Raw genomic sequence first — 22,466 nt, 5'->3', positions numbered from 1 at the left:
CTAGAAACCTGCAAACTCCTATTCTTCGGTCTCCTTCTCCACAGGTTTGGCAACCTCTGAAGAACAACAAAGAAATGAGCGAAAATCAAGTTCTGGAATGAGCCCAAAATGCCTCCAAACCCCTTAAAAGAGGGCATAACCCTAACTCACATCCAAGAGGGGTTAATAAAATATAATTTAATAGTAGTTTTTATTTATTAGTCCATTGGTTTCCAAAGATTAGCCCCTTTTGCCAAAACTTGAACACCTTTTTGGAGCCTGCCTGCCTTAGCAAAGTTTATTATTTTTAATTATTTGAAAAGGGGACATGACAAGTCCTCCCCTCCCAAATATTTCTTGTCCTCAAGAAATGAAGGTTGGAATTCTCAAGAATATGTGCTCTTTCCCAAGTTGCATCCTCTAGTAGTAATCCTTTCCATTTGACCAAATGCTCTATGACACTCCCGTTTCTCAATCTTTTCTCTTGTATCCAAAATCTCTTCTGGTATCAAAACTAATTTCCCTTCATCATCAAGAGGTGGTAATTCTGTAGATACTATGGTTTTCTAGCCTAGAACCTTCTTTAGGAAAGATACATGGAAAATATTATATATTTTTCTATTTGGTAGGAGCTCCAATTCATAAGCTACCTCTCCTACTTTATTGATGATCTTATAAGGCCCATAGAACCTTGGCTTGAGTTTCTCTGCCCCACTCCTCTTCAAGGTTCTTTGCTTATATGGTTGCAACCTAAAAAATACCAAATCTCCCACCTCAAAAGATCTTTCAATCCTTTTCCTATCAGCATATAACTTTTGTTGGTTCTGTACATGTTGTAGATTATCCTTGAGGGACCTTATTATGTCTTGGCTTTGCTTGACGAAATCACTTGCTGCAGGTACTCTGCTATCAAAAAGTATTAGATCAACAAAGGAAAGGGCATAATAACCATAAAGAGGATGAAAAGGAGGCATACCAATAGACATGTGATGAGATGTATTGTAACAATACTCCCTAGGTGTAACCATTTCACCCAAGTATGTTGTTGATTTGAAACATAGTTCCTCAAATATCCCTCTATCCATTTATTAACTATCTCTGTTTGTTCATCTATTTGAGGGTGATAGCTAGTACTAGGAGTGAGTTCAGTTCCTGCCAAATGAAAGAGCTCCTTCCAAAAAGAGCTAAGGAATCTACTATCCCGGTCACTAACAATGTTTTTGGGCAAGCCATGTAATCTAAAAATTTCCTTGAAGAATAACTCGGCCACTTGTGATGCCTTGAAATCAGATGTGATAGGAAAGAAATGTGCATACTTAGTTAGTCTATCTACCACCACATATATGCAATCCTTACCTTGAACCTTGGGCAATCCAGTGATGAAGTCCATGGAAATACTTTCCCATTTTTGTTCAGGAATAGGAAGTGGATGCAACAACCCTGCAGGAAAATTTTGCTCACTCTTGCTTTGTTGGCATACCATACATTCCTTAATGTGTTTAAGGACATCCTCCTTCATACCCTTCCATGAAAACCACTCTCGAATTTGCCTGTATATCTTGAAGTATCCCTGATGACCAGCCAAAGATGTGTCATGAAAGGCCCTCAATATCCTCTCCTTAGTTTTTGATCCTTGCACTAAGAATATCCTGTTCTTGTAATAAATCAATTCATCAACAACCTTGTACCTGTTATCATCCACTAACTTATCCAAAATCTTGGTGGCAAAGGAATCTTTAGCATATTCTAAAATTATGGAGACTTTCCAATCAGCAGAGATAGATGATAAGGAACACAAAGTGGGCTTTCTTGAGAGAGCATCAGCAACCACATTATTCTTTCCTTTCATTTATTCAATATCAAAATCATAAGCTTGCAATTTTCTTACTTATTTTTGTTGATGATCATTCAAATCCCTTTGGTTCAAGAAGAACCTAAGGCTATTATGGTTTGTCCTTACAATGATACTCCCACATACCAAATATTGTCTAAACTTATGAAGTGCATGCATGATTGCCAACATTTCCTTCTCATAGATGGAGTAACCTTTCTCTGATTGATTTAATTTTCTACTCTCAAATTCTATTGGATGTCCCCTTTGAGTTAGGACAGCCCCTATACCTTCTCTAGAAGCATCACATTCAACAACAAAAGGTAAAGAGAAATCTGGAATTGCAAGCACAGGGCATGAACTCATTACCTACTTAAGCTTATCAAATGTTTTTTGTGCCTCTTATGTCCAAACAAAAGCTCCTTTCTTTGTCAAATCAGTTAAGGGGGCAGCAAGCTGAGAAAATCCCTTGGAAAATCTCCTATAGTAGCTACACAACCCAAAAAAACCTCTCAACTGTGTAAGATTAGTGGGTGGAGGCCAATCCAAAATTGCCTGGATTTTTTGTTGATCAACTTATACTCCTTTAGAATTTATCATATGTCCCAAATATAGGATCGTTGTCAAAACAAACTCACATTTAGATAGCTTAGCATAGAAGGATTTCTGCTCCAAGATTCCCAAAATAGTGTCTATGTGCTTTAGATGCTCTTCCCATGTTTTACTGTAAATCAAGATATCATCAAAAAATACCAAAAAAAAATTTCGAAGATGCTGGCTGAATGCCTTATTCATACAAGATTGGAATGTTGCAGGTGCATTAGTGAGGCCAACTAGCATAACAAAAAATTCAAAGTGCCCATAGTGACATCTGAAAGTAGTCTTTTCCACATCTTCACTCCTCATTCGGATTTGATGGTACTCTGATCTTAAGTCAATTTTTGAGAAGTATACAACACCATGTAACTCATCAATGAGTTCATCTATGCGTGGTATGGGATACCTATTTTTTATGGTCTTCTTGTTTAGAGCCCTATAGCCTATACACATTCTCATTGTACCATCCTTTTTCTTAACAAGTACCACAGATGATGCAAATGGACTAGAGCTAGGCCTTATGAATCCCATGTCCAGGAGTTCTTTAATAGTTTTTTCAATTTCTTCCTTATAACCTCTTGGATGGCAGTATGGGGTTGTTATAACTGGTTTGGCACCCTGTTCTAACTCTATAGCATGCTCAAAACCTCTATTTGGTGGTAATCTTGGAGTCAAGTCATTGAAAACTATACTATGCTTATCAAGAATATTTTGAATTTCAAAATGGAAATTACCTTGATTCTTTGGAGAGCTTGTTGGATGGATTATGACTCCTATTGCCCATGCTACTTGTCCTCTTTGAAAAGTCCTCTCCATCCTCTTTGCAGAGACCGCCTTAGGTGCTCCATTCGATAAACCTCTCAATATGACTTCTTTCCCATTGGAATGAAATTTAAACTCCATAGTTTGATGGTTCATGTAATAGCCTCCAATAGAGTGCAACCATTGAACACCTAATACAAGATCTGTCTCCCCAATACCAACCACATAGAAGTCGTCCCATAACTCATAATCTCCTAAGGTCATCTTGAGTTGTTTCACCACCCATGTGCAAGGCATAGTGAATCCATCAGCTACATTAACATTGAATCCCTAAAAAAAAAATTCTTTAAGCCCTCTTTTAATGACAAATCCCTCATCAATAAAATTGTGAGTTGCCCCACTATCAAGAAGAACTGTCAACGTTTTCCCTGCTAGTACCCCTCAAATTCGAAAGGGATGGTATCTTAGGACTCCTGATAATGCTGCTAAAGTGCCATCCTTGCTGATTTCTTTTTCTTTCTCTTCTTCTACCTCCTCCTTAGTATCATGAAATTCCTCCAGCTCATCTGAATCAGATTCTGAAGCAACTTCAATATAGTGCACTTGACCTTTCCCCAAACATCTATGTCCTAGAACCCATGGTTCTCTACAAGTAAAACAAAAAAATTTCCTTCGTAATTCACTCTTAGTCTCTTCATCTACCTTCTTTTTTGCCACATTTATCACATCTTTTGGTGGTAGTGTTGGGAAAGTCTTTTTCTGAAAATTTCCCTTGTGTTGCCAAAGATTTGGGGGTTTTTGATTAGTGACTGATTTCATAGCCATGCAAGTTTCAAGTTGCAAGCTTCTTTTGATAGCTTCCTGTAACGTTGAGGGTGAGAAAGCCTTAACCAAACCCTTAATAGAATCTTCTAAACCATCAAGAAAAAGATAAACAATCCTCTTTTCACTCATATCAAGTACCATAATAGCCACTTTTTGAAACTCTTCTATATACTCATTAATTGATTTGGTTTGCTTCAACTTTGACAATTCTTTAAAGTACTCTTCATCATCCTTGAGGTCAAATCTATCTATCACTCTTTGACTGAAATCATCAAATGTAGTTACCTGATCATGACCTTGAGTATTCATTCCATGATACCACAAATCATAGGCTGCATCTTCCAAGTGTAGACTTGCAAATTGAACAGCATCACTCTCCTTTATGGGGTTAAGTGCAAAGAAAGTTTGTAATTTTTGTAGCCATGCTCTAGCTGAAATTTTATTTGTTCCATCAAAAGTAGGTGCTGTAAACTTGCTTATTTTATTTTTGAGCTCTCTTCCACTTATGCCATGCTCCCTCTTGTTCTCTTTCTTGGGCATCAAAGTGTTCATCATATCCACATATTCTCTAAAAGGAACCGAACTATGAAAGTCATCATCTAAGCCATTATAAGTAGCTCTTAATGCAATCAAGTTACCTGTAACCTCTTGCATAGGATTAATGGCTAGATTTGGTACTGGTGGCTCATCTATAGACAAGAAAATAATTTTGGTTGATTTAGATGGTGTGGATTTTAGATTTCTTGGCTTCTCTAAAGTGCTCCCTTTCTCATTAATAGATCCAACTCCTTGTAGTTTTTCTGTCAATATTCGCAATGCCTCTCTAGTTTCTGCCAAACTATCCACTATTTGCTTCTGAGTATTTTGGATGTCTTGGAAGAATTTCTTTGCCATCTCATCTAGATCAGCCATACTTTTCCCTTCCTTGGATTTTGTACTTTTACTTTCAACTGGAGGTTTGATCAAAATTTCTTTATTCTTTTCTCGCTGCAAATATCTTTTTTCTTTTTCACTTAGTTGCATGCAACCATAAATTTTGACATGCAATTGATTAGAAGCAACATGCAACCATAAATTATGACATGCAAGATCTGGGTAGTTGTCAAAACTGACATGCAAACTTCTACAAACCCTCAGGCTAGCAAGATCTTTTCTCTGATACCACTAAAATGTCCTTTTACTAATTTTGTATGATATTTCGAGCCTTAAATTAGATCTTTAAAATCAAACAACCAATATTACAAAGATCCACCAATTTCTCAATAAAACCCAAATCGGGTATGTTCGAAATAGTGCCAAAAACTTCACAACTTCACAAATTATTAATAAATCTGAAAATGAACTTTTTTACAGAAATTTCAGCAGCATAATGGCCTATGAAATGAAATTTCTAGATCTGTATACCCTTTACACAATAGTTCACAAATGTAGGACAAAAACTATGCTCATTGGGCTCCCGAAATTAACACAAAAATGCTTGAAAACACCACAAAAACACTAATAATCTATCTCAGAAGTTTAATCACGTCCCAATACATATATTCAGCTCTATTTTAACATATTAAAGTCTTAAATACAGTAGAAACCCAAACTGATATGAAATACTCAACTGAAAACACCAAACTCATACAAAAAACACACCCGAAAACTCACAAATCTGCACTGTTCAGCACTTAGGAAAACTCTATATGAGCATGCACATGGAATGGCTTCAAAATCCTATCCTTAGACTTCTTGAAAACCTATAAAATCCCGTTCTTGGGTCTCCTTCTCCACAGGTTTGGTAGCCTCTGAAGAACAACAAAGAAATGAGCAAAAATCAAGTTCTGGAATGAACCCAAAATGTCTCCAAACCCCTTAAAAGAGGGCATAACCCTAACTCAAATCCAAGAGGGGTTAATAAAATATAATTTAATAATAATTTTTATTTATTAGTCCATCATTTTCCAAAGATTAGCCCCTTTTGCCAAAACTTCACCTTTTTGGAGCCTGCCTTCCTTAGCAAAGTTTATTATTTTTAATTATTTGAAAAGGGGACATGACATCTATCTATGTGGTCTTGTAATTTTTCAATACAAGGATACATGTGCAAGCATGTGATGAAGGTGAACTTGTTGAGGGAGAAACAAAGACAAAATATATCTAGCAACTTAGATGTAGACCTTGATAATATTTACAATGTAGTTGGTTCTTTAGAAGAAGGATCCCCCAATAATCTCTCTAACTATTTGGTATTTAACAAACATTAACTTTTTATTTTTGTGATGTACCATTATTTTCAAATTATGTCTTATTTTTTCTAAATATGTTGCAATGTCAATGTAGGTAACTAATACATTTGATGGCATTATTGATAATGGAAATTTCCAACTCTTGGAGGATTTTTCTATGCATACACACATAAATTCTTAATCAGGTAAAAGTACAAATTTGTATCACCTTTCAAGCTGACTTATCAGAATCACTAAATTTGAGTATTTCTATCTAAAATTCAATTTGTTTAAAACATATGATCTAGATAAATTCATTCTAGCTAAGTTATATATGTTGTCACACTTTTCCAATTGGAAATGTCTATTAAATGCATGTTTTATACTAGTTTGTATCCAATTACTAAAGAAAAAAAATTATGTCAGAAAAGTGGCATTTCAATAACTCTTACTATTTTTTAGGATTTTTTTCAATAACATATAAACACCATTTTATAGAGCTTAGAGTCAAGAATATTCTCATGTAGATTTTATAGTGTTTTAATTAGATATAGTATATTGAAATTTAAAAAGTCCACAACCAGATATTTTAACACTTGAAAAGATGTCAGTTTTGAGAAAGAAGAAAATATTAAATCATATCAAAAAATCTTTAAAATTATATGACATTCTAGAGGAGGGAGTGCTTTTCTAGAATGCATAATTTTTCTCCTAGTTAGAATAAATTTGTTTAGAAAAATGTGGTGAGAGATGAAAACTATCGATTTCAGGTGAGTCAAAATTTCAATCCTTATAAAAGAGAAAATATAGTTCTAAAGCTGATTTTTATTTTTGATTATTCCAGATATTTATGTTATCTTTAGCATAGTTTAAGATCAAAAGGAAATAAGTTTATTTGCATATAGTTTTGTGGTGGGAACTAGACCCTTAATTTTCAATGTTTTTCGGCACCAAAAAAATTATCTATAAAAATTAGGAAAATATATAAATTCTTATTCCAAATAATTATTAAAAATTATAATCTTAAAACTTATCCATTTCTACACATTTCATTAGTTTACTTCATTTCCAAATTCAAAATAATAATACCAATTTTATGTCATTGAAGGTTAACAATTATACTTTTGTTAGCCTTTTCCTTTAGAAAAAGGTGACACGGGTTTGTGCTTTTACCCAATCACATCTCTATTATATGAATTCTTGTTAATTTGATTATATAATTTCTAAAATATGATTATTATTTTTTAGACTACTGAAAATAGAGATAAATACATATTGAAAGAAATGAGGCTATAGATAACTAAATAATTGGACAAGTTACAGGGAATTTCAACTCATATAGCTGATTTGGCAATGCTTACTTTTATTAATAAGCATTTAAAGGACTTTTCAAATAAGATCGACAGTAAACATGTCTCATCTCAACTTGGATTAGACCATCCAAGTGCAGATCCATTTCATCCTATTCAAGATGGATTTGGTCACACTATTCGTCAGAAAAGAGATTTGATTGAGTGCATGAACATGAGGAGAAGGCCAAGTATCTCTAATAGAACACCTAATTTTCCACCAATGCCAAAAGATTGAAAGCATTGAAATTGGTTTGATGATCTTGATAAGGGAAATGAATGATAAACGGATCAAATTTACTACAATGGACATAATTTTGGCATCGTTCAACATTTTTGAAACTATCCATGAATCTATTATTAGAACACAATATTTTATCCATAAAATAATGAAAGATATTTGTGACTATGGAAAGTATTTTTTTACAGACTACCATGGTTTTGCATTTGATTGCATATCACTACTATTTGGTGCATACTCCATTATTATATGTACTCTAAAATATTGAGTTCTTTTCTCTTGCCCATTATATATTTTGTAAGAAGACTACCAAGTCTTCTACAGTTTTTATATTGTAATTTGTTGGTGAATAATTCATTCAAATAGTTTTATGTTCTTTGTGTTCTTTGTTTTAATTTGATACCAAAGAAAATATTGCTCATCTTCCTTTTCTATGTGAAGGGAATTTGAAAATAAGAGAGCATTGTGTTGTTTTTTGTTAAAGAGAAGACTACAGTAGAAGTACAAATTTCTATTTTTTTCTCATTATATGGTGACACGGTCTGTACAATTTGTGGACACCATGGTTATATTATTTTTATAATAAAATTGATAGTTCATTGAGATTTCCTAAAGTCATAATATGTTTATAAAAAATAGATATAATATTAAAAAACATATCCAAATACTGATTTACATAACATAGTTGCATACTTACAATATCCATATATTATAATAATTTTGTTGTGGAATTGAAATGCATAGAGCACCCCATAGCACATAACTAAAAGTATATACAAACAAGATTGCTAAAAGAGATGTCTAATTGAAATAGACAAGACTTCATTGGAAAAGATAAGTGATAGCATAAGATGGTAAGATCTTTACAAAATTAATAAAATTACACCTACATTTCTTAGAGTTAGAGCCACATCATTAATCAGACCCTAATGGGATGAAGCTTATATATTAGGTATCAAAGACTTGAAAAGCAATGAAAACATGCCTCATGACATGATGATGAATTATGTGTCAAATCCCAACTAAGAGCCCAAAAGCCCCTTGATAATGAATGATCTATTAATGCATTTTATGTAGTTTTGGATAGTAATATAATTTTATTCATACTTTCTTAGGAAATCAAGGGTCCATTTTACATATCATAAAACAACCATTAGAAAAAACATATAGTCTCATATTTTTGTCAGGAGATGTAGGGGATAAATGCCATCAACCAATAAGGATATGTTAGGTTATAGTTTTTTGTCAACATTGACAATTTATTTCTATTCTTTTGCTATTTTCTATCAAATGTAATAGCTATTTTGTAAAATGACTATTTAGTCCTTTGCAACTATGATTTTGCAATTCATGAACAAAAAATTATGGGATATAATGAACGCTATGGAAGTAGTCCTTACAAATGCAAAAATAAAAATTGATTGCATGAAATGTCACAAAGTGAGCTGATCTTGTCATAATGTACAAGAAAGATTTGTCATAAGGTATGTTAATTGTGAGCAATGATAGTGATCTTGTAGGAACCTTATAGGTTTGATTTAATAGAGGATTACCAAATTCAGATTTTTGAGTGTTCTCATGTAATAATGCATATCAAGTCATAAATATGCTAGAAAGGTTCAAAAATAGTTTTAAGTATAGCCTTTCTATGTTTCACAGCCTCAAAGAATTTGTAAAAGGTAACAAGTCAAATTTAACTCTGTCTCAGGATAACCAAGTTGTGCTTGTAAAGAATTTCTAATTTCTTTGTAGGATTCAAGATTTTTTTTCAGAGATCATTTTATATTTCTTTCAGCATTTCAATCAAATTTTAAAGCTGGTACATCTACAAATCCATTCTTTTATGGACCTATGTTATGGATTTCAATATTTGATTTAAGATCCCAACACTAAAACTATGTCACTAGTAAGTCTATTTCTTTTGTTCAACTTATATAGGGTATTTTGATTGAGATTATAGAATTTATATAAGTAATAGATTTTTTTTCAGTGCCTATTATTACTTTACTTTCCTATCACTCTATTATTCAATTAGTTTTACATTTCTCTATTCTTTTTCCTTTGATTGATGTTTTCTACTATGACAGATTGGCATTGCCTTATTAGAATAGATTGAATGCAATGCAACTTATCATTCACATTGTATATATGAATGCAATAAAGCTACTCTCTAGTTATTAATTAACACTTTCATTCATGTTGTTGTTTTGAAATCATTGTCATTATTTAAGACGGGTCTAGGGGATTGTCTTTGAATCATGCTAATCTATGGATGTGTAGTACCTACCCCTAAGTTGCATTTCTGTTATCATTGTCAAACTCTTTTAGTCCAGTTTTATGCTTGATTATTAGTAGCATTGTTTTGAGGTTATTAGATATTGTTTCACATTCAATTGATTATATGATGAGAATACTTGGTGCTCTATATTTTATGAATGCATGATGATTATTTAGTGATTTCAGTTATTGATGATGATTAGTTAGATGGTTTATTATAATGTGTTTTCTTGTGGATACTTACCCCATGCTGCATGTGTATGGTGTGTGTGTTTGTTTTCTTTATGTATGATGTTTCTAATCTGGTTAAGGAAGGGAGTCGTTGTCACCTACTAGTCGAGATCAACATGATGCACCACTTCTTACCATTTCCTGTTTAGCTTAGTATATATTGTATATGTACATGCATGAATTTTATGCAGGTTGCAAGTATCAGGTATTGACTTCCCTGAATTGCGAGGATGAGCGTACCCTATCACATTATCTCCATGGTAAGAGAGGGGAGATAAATTCTGAAGTCCAAATCCTAAACTTTTAAGCCATATTTCCTAATTGAAAATTAGGACAAGTATCTAAGTTGAGTACCCTTTAAATGCATCAAATGACATTAATTTGTGATTATAACCATTTAGTTTGATTTTGTATGTGTTTTTCTATGATGGGTTTTCCCATTTTATTTTATAAGTCTTTGGTGGATTTTCTATTAATTAAGTCTAATTAAAAGATAAAATTAATGATTTAATTTAATGAAAAATTATTATGATATTTTAATATTTAATTTTATTTAATCAATTGGGAAAAGAATTAAATTTGAGGATAAATTTATAAGTTTAAAATTTGGAATGTGATAACATTTATTTAATTTAATAATAATATATTTAAAGTTCATTTTTAAATAAATGCTAAATATAATTATTATTTAAGTTAATAAATAGTTGTCAAAATTAATGTTCAAAAATAAATTTAGAAGTGGGAAAAGAAACTAATTTATTAAAAGTTTCATGATTGCATGATACGTGCATGAGACTAAATTAATTTAAAAAGAGGCCAAGTAAAAAATAAATAAAGTAATTTAATTAATCAATGTATGTGCATGGTAAAGATAAAAGAAAGACAAATAAAAGATAATAAAAAGTTAAGAGGTTGTAAGCAAAGAGTTCTCTGGGGTGAACACACAACTAGTGCCCCGATTTTAGGGAGAGAACTCTTTATCATAATCTGGGGTTCACTTTCAAGGACTGTGAATTTTGGAGAAGGGAGAAATTTTCAGAAAGGAGAAAGTTCTAAAGGGGGAATTGTTCTCTACAGTTTTCTGGGGCATAGCAAATTAGCATCAGTGTCCAGGTAGACGCTTGTCAATTTCACATAGTTTTAAATATGCTCTTTTCTTTCCTGTCGTCTTCATGTTTGTTAGATGATTGTTTGGATAATTCTTGTGAAGAATATATCATGTTGTGGATTCTAGATATTGGGAAATTATTTTGTATATGGAATGTTCTATTTGTTCAACATAATTTTCTTTCCAATAGATTATAGATTGGGAAAAATTTATGAGGAAAGGTTTGAATTTTAAATGGAAAATCTTCTTAGAGAAAATAAATAAATAAAAGAAAATAAAAATAAGAATGGGTACCTTGTATTCCTCTATCAGATTTATTTTTGAGTTTTGATCTATATATATATATTTTCTCATTTAAAATAAATTTGATTTTAAACCAAATTTCATTATTTCAAAATTATTAATAAGATGAATTGATATTTGCAAACGAGGAAATGTTTAATTCTAAAAATGTTTTTTTTTTAATTTTAAAAAAAAGAAAAAAAAAAAAAATATATATATATATATATAGGGATGGGGGGCTTTACCCTACCCCATCCCCGCTTTCCTAGGCCGGTGGCAACCGTACCTGCTGTCGTAGGTACTATGACTGTCGTCGCAGGCCCTACGATAGAGGGCAGGGCCACACGACTCTTTAATAAAAGAGCTTGCAGCAATAATTAAAATCGCTTTTTTTTAATTAATTTTAATAATAGTTTTATTATATAGATATATATATATATATATATATATATATATATATATATATAAAGTATTATATATGTTATTTAATAATTATGAAAATACTATTTAATATGTGATAACTAGTTTTTAAATTATTAATATTAATGTGTTATTATAATGATTTAAATTATGTTTTAATAAATTATTATTATTTATTTAATTAATTGATTTAAATTATGTTAATATTTAATTTAAGTCTTAAGTAAAATGAATCAATGAGAATCTTACTTTAGCAAACTTAAAACAAATGTAATATTTACCTTAGTAAATTTAGAAAATTAATTTTCAAATTATAGGGTAAATCTTTATTTTACTTTAAAAAAACTTGAGTTAATTACAAGATAACAGAGGATCTATCTTACTTGATAACAACTCTTAAACGAAAATTGAAACCTCATATTTGGCTTAACCATGTGATTGTAAAAGCAAACCAAAACATGTATTTGTATCTTGTTTTCTTTATGCTATCTGTGATTTGGGGTTTTGGGGTTGATCAGATGTTGACTAGTTTAGGTTGTTTTCAGAGGCTTAGGGGTATATGTTTGTGATGTTATGCTGATGTTAATCTCAATCTTGATTATTTTGCTCAACCATGTATGTGTTGATATGCTCTATGTTGAGTGTGTTTATATTGCTGATTACTATTTTTAGTGCATTTTGGAATGGCGAGTTTTATGTTATGAGATACTTGACTTAACCATTTTTTGAGTCATCGATCAATTCTATTTGATTTATTCTTGATGATGTCATGTTGTGACATGTTTGACTTAACCATTTTGGAGTCTTCGATTAGTATTATTATTGGGATACTTTCTGGTTGCTCATTGAGAACCATTGGATATTTTGATTTATCATTGATGCCTTCAGTTGTTGATAGAGAACTATTGTGATTATTATGATTATCATTTGATACTTTTTAGTTGCTCATGAAGAACTGATGCAATTATTGTGGCTTATCTTTTGATGCTTCCCAATCGCTTGTGTAGGGTTGAGGTGATTTTGTGATTTGTGATTCATGAGCTTAGGGTAGGTAATCTATATGTAGTGTTGGGAAGTGGCTTGTAATGGGGGCTGGGGCCCTAAGTGGCTTCCAAGGTAACTCATTATAAGTTGATTTTAATAAGTGACAACATTACAGTAAATACTAACTTAAATGAACCTAATAAGATAATTGTATGTTCTCTCCCATGCCTCAATTGCTAGTACAGACTAGGATGGGAGTTGGAAGAATGCTTGGTTACGACCTTCCATTCCATACTATGCCTTGTTAGTACAAGAGGATACTAGTGGCCACATGGTGATCACTAGGGAACCTAGAGTCCTAAGCTAACTGCCAGGGTAACTTCTACGTGATTTATGCAATGACACTTTCTTGCTTACATATTAGGTTTCCTACATGTCTTTGTGTGCCTCTAGGTCTAGATGTCGATCTATGTTGGAACCTTTGAGTTAGTATACTTTTAAGATTTTCCTAGACTTAGAGAGTATTTGTGATATGTGATTTGATATCTTGTTTGGGACTTGAGACTATCTCCTCAGTGCGGTGGGAATGGGCCATTTAGGTTCCATGCGGTCGAGTGGTAGTGCTTTTTCACTCCTACCATTGAGATCCATCCATAGTCACCATGGCTAGAGCTTCTTGGTATGCTTGTTTATCATGTTCAGATGATGTTATTTACTGATGCATTTCCTTCTATTGATGATTAGCATGTTATATTTCCTTATGCTTATGTTGTAGTACATTTAGGAGTGATGTCCCTAATTACTATAGTATCGATGATCTATTCAATGGCTGGGATGTTACGCATGGGGGATGGCGAGGGCCCACGATGGTCTAATGATGCTATTGATGGTTGGGAGGAACCACACACTTAGTTAGTTGTGTTTTATGGTGGATAATTGTATTTCATGTTGGATGTTTATATCTTTTATGATGGATGGATGTATCATGTATGGTGGATGGTTTCATTTACTTTATTGTACTTTGTATCATGGATTTGAGAATGATGGTGTATCATTATATGTATATTCTTTTAGTCTTTCATACCCTGTGATATGTACATGAAATGATTGTGCATTCTAAATTAATTTTCCAAGAGGCATTTGGAACAAATGTATATTATGGACATTGGATCTTTTATTATTCTTTCATGTGGATGTGGTAGTTGTTTGACTTAGAATTAGATTAGATTTAAATGTAATTCAATGTCATGAGATCCTTAAGAAATGTAACTTGTTATGTATGTTTATAGTTGATTATATGTCATTGCTTCCGCTACTATGTGATTGATGTGAATGATTTATCTATCTTGTTTTAAAAAAAAAATGGTTTGGCAAACTTAGTAAAACTTTAAGTTATTTCTTTTGGATCCCTTGGCAGGGTGTTACAGGATGACCATTGATCTTGCAAAGCACTTCTTAATTCATTATCATTGCATATCACGAGAAGCTTCATGTACTATCACTATCTTCTTCTTGGAGTATTATTTTATCCTCAACCTTATCTATAATCCACCAAACCTTGAGAACATTCAAGGCCATTTTGAGACAACCAATTTTGCATTATTGTCCAACTTCCTTCTAGTAGTGGCTTTGTTCCTTTAGCTTGATTGCACCATTTTAAGAACTACTACATTCATCCTTTAATTGTGGCAACAAATTGGATCATTGTCTCAAGAAGATCTTTATAACCTTTGACTTCATTTTTTCATCACATGCAAGCCCCTCACAACATGAATGTCTCTATCCAAGTTGTGCTTGTCCTTTTTCTATTTACTCTCCACAACATTTCCACAATCCCTTAAAATGACTTTCCAAAAAAACTTACATATCGTCATGATAGTAGTGTTGATTGGTCATTATAGACTACTTTTCGCACACCTTGGGATCACTTATATTTATGACAGTCAAAGGAATATTATTTTCTCATCTCATAGTGCCATTATCTCTACAAATTTTGGACACCACAACTATATTGTATTTATTATAGAATTGACAACATTGAGATTACCTTTCTAACTAAAGCTTTCACTAATCTAGATGCTCTTTTGTACTCATAGGATCTTGAAGAAATGAAAAACATGATTTGTCCATTGAGTGTTGTTGTAAAATATGGCTACTATATCAATCATTCAAATGCTATTTCTTTGCTACTCAAAACATGAAGGTGTAGATCAACATAGTTACTGATACAAGGCACTTAAATATCACATAACTATGAGGGTATCTTGTGATACACTCTCTTGGACCAAGGACATCATTAGGTGACTATAGAGGACCAAATGGATGCTATCTCATGAAACATCAGTATTCATATCTAATTTGTGTTTTTCTAAAATGTTTTCAAGAAGACATTGGTAGTTACACCACTGAATTTTGTTTTCTACCCACTTGGCTCTGGTTTATTTTACATCTTTTTAAGAATAGTAATAGTGCTAAATAAAAATGAATACCCCAAGTTTTCCACTAAGAGAATTTGGAAAAATATAGAATTATATATGAAATCTTCCAATATTACATTTCATTTATCAGGAAAAAATTCTGAACAAATAAATTACCAAGTTAAAATTCTATTCAAATTGGACAATTCAAGCATACAACTAAATATGAAATCCTTTTATTTTCAAGATGATTTTTATCGAATCTTATCCTTCAATGAGCATGGAATAGTTTTGATGCATGCCAACATCACTCCATGAAGCAGACTATTGGTAGGGTAAAAGTTGATGGAAGGCCAAAGCATGCCTATTTTGGAATGCTAATAGAAATCATTAAAATATATGTTTACCTATAATTTCCTACAAATCTCACATTTTGGATGACCTAGAATTTCCATGTTCCATTTTAATTCTAATATAAAGATATAGTGCTAATCCTTCCATATTTATAATGGTAGACAAGTAACAAAAAATGAACGAAAAAAACTTGATCAAATGGAGTGCAATCAACTTCAGGTCAAAGATGTGCTTTTTTGAGGAACATATATCAAAATGAAGTCTAGATAAGATTAATAAACATGATTGTGATGAAAATAACAATAAATTAAGTCTTCATGAAGTATGGACTCTGTATAACTTGTCTCATTATGTTTCATAATTGGATGAAATGCACAAAATAAATTTATTAAGCAACATTTAGAAAGTTTCAAGCATATTCATCTAACAAGTGTAGACTCAACAATCTTTAGTGTTATTCTCCCAGATACATCCAATATGGGAGCCTCCAAATCACATATAAGCATTACCCACGATATGTATGAATAGTTTTGTTAGATGACGTAGTTGTAGTTTATGTCACTTTGGACGAGAAAAAAAAGCACATTAATTGTTTGATATATGACATTTTCAAGATAATCAATATTTGTTGATGGTTGAGCAGCACATATCCTCAAATTCATGTGCAATGTACATGTTCCCATTGTTCCACTCTGGCCATGGATAATGTCAATCTCTATAGTCCTTGGAGTATACTTGTTCTAGAGCTACTATATCTATGCATGCAACAAGTACTGTGGTTCATTGGAGTGTCCTGGTTGCTAGTGAGAACTCACAAAATAATGTGTTGAAAATAATTTTAAAGCTTTAAGTGAATGCAACCAGCAATTGCATGTAAAAAGTGGAAGTACAAACAATGCACGCGAGCTGCTTGACATAATGCTTCAAAGAAATGTATTAATGCCAAATATAGAATCATCAATAGTAGTACTGTGTACTATTTTACACAAAGCCTCAGAGGGATGATATCTCACAAAAAGTGATGCTTGTGAAAGCAGAACAAAAAGATTTGTTGAACAAAAGAGATGGCTCTATTTTGAAGGCAATCACAACTCCCTCTTGTATGAAATTGCATTGACCCACTAAGAAAAGAACTGTGTGCAGTGCTACAACAATTGATGAAATAAACTTGGAACTAATTAAAAAGACATAATAGTTAAAGCAGCAAAGAACAATATAAAAATAATGGATAGAGTCTTCCAAGGTGACTGTCCTTTGTCTTTTCATAACTACTCTTTAATGAGATTAAACTTCCATCTTTATGACGGTATCTTTGACTATCTACTGCTCCATGATAGTGTGTTTGATTTTGATGTTCTTCATGACCTTCATTCTTTCTATTAAAGTGTTATTTTTCTATCTCCCATATGATAATTATGTCCTTGATAAAAAGGCCTTTAATCCTCTTTTATGACTAGCTCCTTTAATGATGATGCTATTGCTCCTCTCTATTCATTTCTTGGATTGTGTTTCCACTCACTCTCATAGAGATTATGACATTCATTGATTAAATTTTCTTTTCTTCATCACACAATGATATCCATGATGCTCATAAAATTGTAAGGGCACAAACCAAATTGAAAAGGCATGCAATCTTTTTTTGCAGAGTTTTTTTATTTTGGAGGTGCCCTCTTGTATAATCATATTTAGAGATAGTTTCTAAAGAGAATGAACTTTATTTTATTTGAAAACTAGTTAAAATGGGCCTTAATAAAACTCCAATAGGGGAAGATCATTTGGATAGTTGCTGACCAGTCCATTTTTGTTTAAGGGAACAATATCTTTCTCGGAGGACCCAAAATATAAACCCTTCTGGGTTACCAAACTGGATTGAGTGTTGTGTGTGTCTGTTATTCATTTTTTTCTCTCTGTTATCATCTTATTTGATGATTAACTTTTGATTAATATTTATAAAAGTTAATTTGATTAAGAGTCGTATATTTTAGCCCATTCCATGTTTGTGATGAAAAATCGTTTCCCAAATTTTTTAATTTGTTTAATTGTGGTTTCCAACATTATTAGAAGAGAATTTAAAGTAGGGCATTTGAGAGCATTTCTGTGTGAGGGTTTTAAAAGAAAGCCTTCAGTTGAAGAAAAATGTGCCACATAAAGGTGCTTTATGATAATATTAAGGACATCAAGCCTGCAATCAGGCATCTCATGAGAAGAGGCCATGTACGGATACCAATGATATGAAGAAACCAGGGGTGTTTTGATATAGTCAACATTAATCGCAAAATATATTTTAGAATATTTGCAATGGTTACAGAAATATGCAGATTTTTTTTATAGTTTATTTCATACAAACAGTGAACGGATTTCATATAAGCCGTCTATTTTAAAGAGGCCAGCCTTAAACATAGCACACTAAGCTTTGACAGATAGGTGGACGTGGGCCCGGTCCTCTCACCAGCTATTCACTTTTATTTATTTTGTGGACTTTCTCGTTGCCGTCAGTTGCCGTGTTAGAAATGGTAATGGAGCAACTAACGGCAACGGGAAAGTTCACAAAATCGGCAACTAGCGGCAACGGGGAAGTCCACAGCTGGTGAGAGGACTGGGCCCACGTCCACCTAAGCGGTCAAATCTTAGTGTGCTATGTTTAAGGCTGGCCTTGATCTGGAAAGCAAACAATTTCGCCCGTGGCTATACAGCCACGAAAATGCACTTGCTTTACATTGCTTTTTTGAACTTTTTGAAAAATTGACTAAGTCCTCTCCTTCGTAAGGAAGTGCATTTTCGTGGCTGTATAGACGTTGCAACAATTTCGTTCTCAGACTCGGAGTGGCTACTTGATATTCTTTCCAGTCCGAGCACTGTCTCATTGCAGCGCCTGTGCCCGCCGCATGCCTCTAATCTCTCCAACACCTCTCTCATAGAAGGCCTCTTATTTGGCACTCTGTTGGTACAAACCAAACCCATATGTAATACTCGTAACATTTGTTCTCTGCAATTATCTTCAACCGTTCGTTCATCCAGCACTTTCATTTTGTCCCCGCCCATGTGTATTGTGTTACCGACCCAATCCACGATGTCTCCGTACTCTCCATATTCCAGCTCACCCGTAGCTTTCATACCCGTGACTAGCTCTAATAACACTACTCCGAAGCTATATACATCGCTCTTCTCGTTCACTTCTAGCCTCTCCGCATATTCTAAACATCACGTACATTTTCATACGCGCGAATAAAATATGAGATAATTTGTGCAAGCCAAAAGAAAAATATATATATTGGAATTTGAGGAGATAGGGTTTCGTACCTGGGGCTTTATATCCGTGCGAGCCCACATAGCCAGACACCGAATGAGCTTTCCCCAAGCTGTCAAGCACTCTCGAGACGCCAAAATCTGCAATTTTGGCATCGAAATCCGCGTCCAGCAAGATGTTGCTAGATTTCACATCACCGTGCAATATTGGTGGACGGCAATCATGATGCATATAACCCAGTCCCCTAGCTGCGCCAAGAGCAATTTGATATCTTATCCGCCATTCCCCTGCCATTCCTTGTCCTGCGCCTTGCCGGTGCAGACAGTCGAACAAGCTGCCATTTGGCATGAACTCAAATACCAACAGCTTGAAATCTGCTTCTTCACTCGTAATGCAACAGAGAAGCTTCAAGATGTTCTTGTGCCGGATGTACCCCAAGGTATTCACCTCCACTTCCCCCATTTTACTTTCCTTTTCGTCACTTCTTCTCTTCAAACTTCCAACTGATCTCCTGATGTTACGGACCTTCTTAACGGCCACTGCTTCTCCGTTCTGCAGATGGACCTTATAAACTTTTCCAGCACTTCCGGATCCAATCACGTTAGTCTCCTTCAAATTCGGAAAGATGTATCTCTCGTTCACTGATCTCGAGTGGAATGGAGTTACTTTCCACAATGGCGTGCTTTTTGGCTTCTTGTAATACAAGGAACGATACAGACAAACGGAACACACGGCAATGAGGACTACAACTAAACAGATCGATAGAAGAGTAGCCAAACTGCGAGGCGGGAGATTGCGCTGATCAGAGGAACACGAAGGAAGCATCAAATTCCGACCTCCGCATAGCCCCGGGTTGCCCACAAAGCTGTCCTTGTAAGCCAGATTGTCTAAGCCATCGGGAATGCGTCCAGACAAGTGATTGTTGGAAACATTGAAAACGTAAATATTCGATACTCCCAATTCGGGAGGAACCCCTCCAGAAAGAAAATTGTTTGACAAATCAAGACTAGTCATGTCACTCAGAAACAATGCAGGGATTTCCTCAGTAAGTCTATTGTGACCCAAATTGAGCTCACTGAGATTCTTAAGATACATTATTTCCTTTGGAATCTCATCTGACAGAAAGTTATGGTCAAGCGTAAGAATATTTACCAAATCCAAGCTCCCGAGCTCGCGGGGAATGGGGCCTGACAAGCGATTGTTGCCAGCCTCAAATACCAGAAGGCTTTTGAGCTGTCCGACTTGCGCAGGAATTCTTCCCTCGAACAGATTGTTGCTTATCTTCAATCGACTCAGCTCCTTCGCTTGGCCAATTGCAGGTGAAATCTCGCCTCGGAACTTATTGTTTTTTAACAACAATCCCTGGAGATTAACCGCACCCCATAGCCCCGGAGGAATCTCACCGCTCAGCTGGTTGTTGTCAATGTAGAGAAAGCGCAGAGACTTACAGTCTTTAAAAGTAGAAGGCAGAGAACCGTTGAAATTGTTGGAACTGATTTCGAATCCATACAGCACTCCTCCCATGCACAGATTTGTTGGCACAGGGCCTTCCAGTCCGCTTCTGGACAGATCAGCTACAATTAGATTTGAGTACGTACCCAAATTCTGTGGTAACCAGCCATTGAATTTGTTGTCGTAGAGCATCAAGTTATTCAAGTAACGTAGCTCTCCGAGCTGAGCAGGTATCGTCCCAGTAAGCCGATTGGAGCACAGTTGAAGAAGAATCAGATTTGTGAGATTGGTAATTGCTTGAGGAATTGTGCCGTTAAGCTGATTGTCACAAAAATTCAAACTGGATAAGCTCCTCAGTTGGTCAATGTTACCCGGAATCTCGCCTCGGAGATGATTGGACGAGAAATCCAACTCCTCCAGCTGGGTTAGATTGCCCAGGAATGTTGGGATGCTGCCCGAGAGATTATTGTACGAAATGTCCAACGACCTCAGCTGCGTTAAATTGCCCAAGAATGGTGGAATTCCGCCTACAAGGCTGCAGTTTTCTAGCCCTAACTCTTGCAGCTGCTTTAACTTGCCAAGCTCCCTCCGTATAACGTCAGGTCTCAGAGGATTACTCCCAAACGTGAAGTTCGTTAGGGACTCCAAGTTCCCAACAAAAGAAGGGAATGTTCCCCTCAAACTATTGCCGTGCAAGAAGAGAGCTTCTAGCTTCGTTAAATTGCCCAAGAATGGTGGAATTACGCCTACAAGGTTGCAGTTTTCTAGCCCTAACTCTTGCAGCTGCTTTAACTTGCCAAGCTCCCTCGGTATAACATCAGGTCTCAGAGGATTACTCCCAATTGTGAAGTTCGTTAGGGACTCCAAGTTCCCAACAAACGAAGGGAATGTTCCCCTCAAACTATTGTCATGCAAGAATAGAGCTTCTAGCTTCGGCAACATTCCGAAAGATATAGGAATGGTGTCACTGAAAGCGTTATTTGCTAAGTTCAAGACTCTCAACTCACTCAATTGGGATATATGAGCGGGCAGCATTCCAGCGAACTTGTTAATCGACAAATCGAGCTTGCGCAGATGATAGCAGTGCAAGAGGCCAAGTGGGAAGGGGCCGGTGAAAGCATTGTGATGGAGAGTCAAGCCAGTGAGATTGGGTAGGGCGCAAATAGCAGAAGTCAAGTTGCCAGAAATGGAGTGACCAGTGAGATCAACAGCCGTAACAGTGTTGAATTTATCACAAGAAATTCCGTTCCAAGCGCATGGATTTTGGTGAGAGTCGTCCCAGTTGCTCAAAGAATTATTGGGGTCCCTCCAATCTTCTTTTCTGATTTTCAGCAAGATTTGGCCGTCTGGCGAGAGGGAAGCGCAATGGGGAATCATAAGTAGGCAGCTGAGAATAAGTGGAAAGAAGGCGAGAACTGGGCGGAGCATGATTACTGACTCTCTTATATTTCGTAACATCAAATTAAAATAAGAAAAGAGTTCGCTGTGTAGAAATCCTGGTGTACCACTTTCGCATTTAAAGTATTGTAGATATGTTACTTTTCTTTCTCACGTCAGCGATAATGCAATTTCGTGGTGCTCACTTGCAGACATGGATTTGGCTTTTGATGTTAGATGGATTTGATATATCCGAAAGATGCGAAGACGTAGTGGCAACGGCTACCAGCCAATTATTTCGACTGGCTGGGTATGACGCCGTTATCTCCGGCCGTTTTTCTGCAGACTGTCCCGTACCGCTTTAAAAATGGCGTAGAGACCAAAAACCAGTCCATGTCATACAACACGTCCATCAATACAAACAAGTACAAGAAAGTCAAGAGTTGAGGAAAGTTACACGTGCCACCTTAAGCAATGGATTAAAGATGGTAGAAAATGTCATCTTGCATTCAACATTTGCTAT

At 34.6% G+C, this 22,466-nt stretch overlaps 1 protein-coding gene and 1 pseudogene across 1 annotated transcript; one reads left to right on the top strand and one right to left on the bottom strand.

Moving 5' to 3' along the window:
- Positions 1 to 18,458, top strand: part of LOC149538362 (uncharacterized) — a 48,861-nt pseudogene extending 30,403 nt beyond the window's left edge.
- A 121-nt stretch (positions 18,459 to 18,579) lies between these two features.
- On the bottom strand, positions 18,580 to 22,117 carry LOC149538361 (uncharacterized). The gene is made up of 2 exons (XM_089802457.1): positions 19,168 to 22,117; positions 18,580 to 19,061 (listed from the first exon to the last, which is right to left on the bottom strand). The coding sequence occupies exons 1-2, from the start codon at positions 22,022 to 22,024 to the stop codon at positions 18,580 to 18,582; spliced, it is 3,339 nt and encodes a 1,112-aa protein (XP_089658583.1). The 5' UTR covers positions 22,025 to 22,117.
- Between the last annotated feature and the right edge of the window lie 349 nt (positions 22,118 to 22,466).

This window comes from Cupressus sempervirens, chromosome 9, assembly GCF_028749045.1.
Source record: "Cupressus sempervirens isolate cs-2001-9-10 chromosome 9, ASM2874904v1, whole genome shotgun sequence".
In the NCBI taxonomy this organism is placed as follows: domain Eukaryota; kingdom Viridiplantae; phylum Streptophyta; class Pinopsida; order Cupressales; family Cupressaceae; genus Cupressus; species Cupressus sempervirens.
This window is presented reverse-complemented; position numbering and strand designations above follow the sequence as displayed.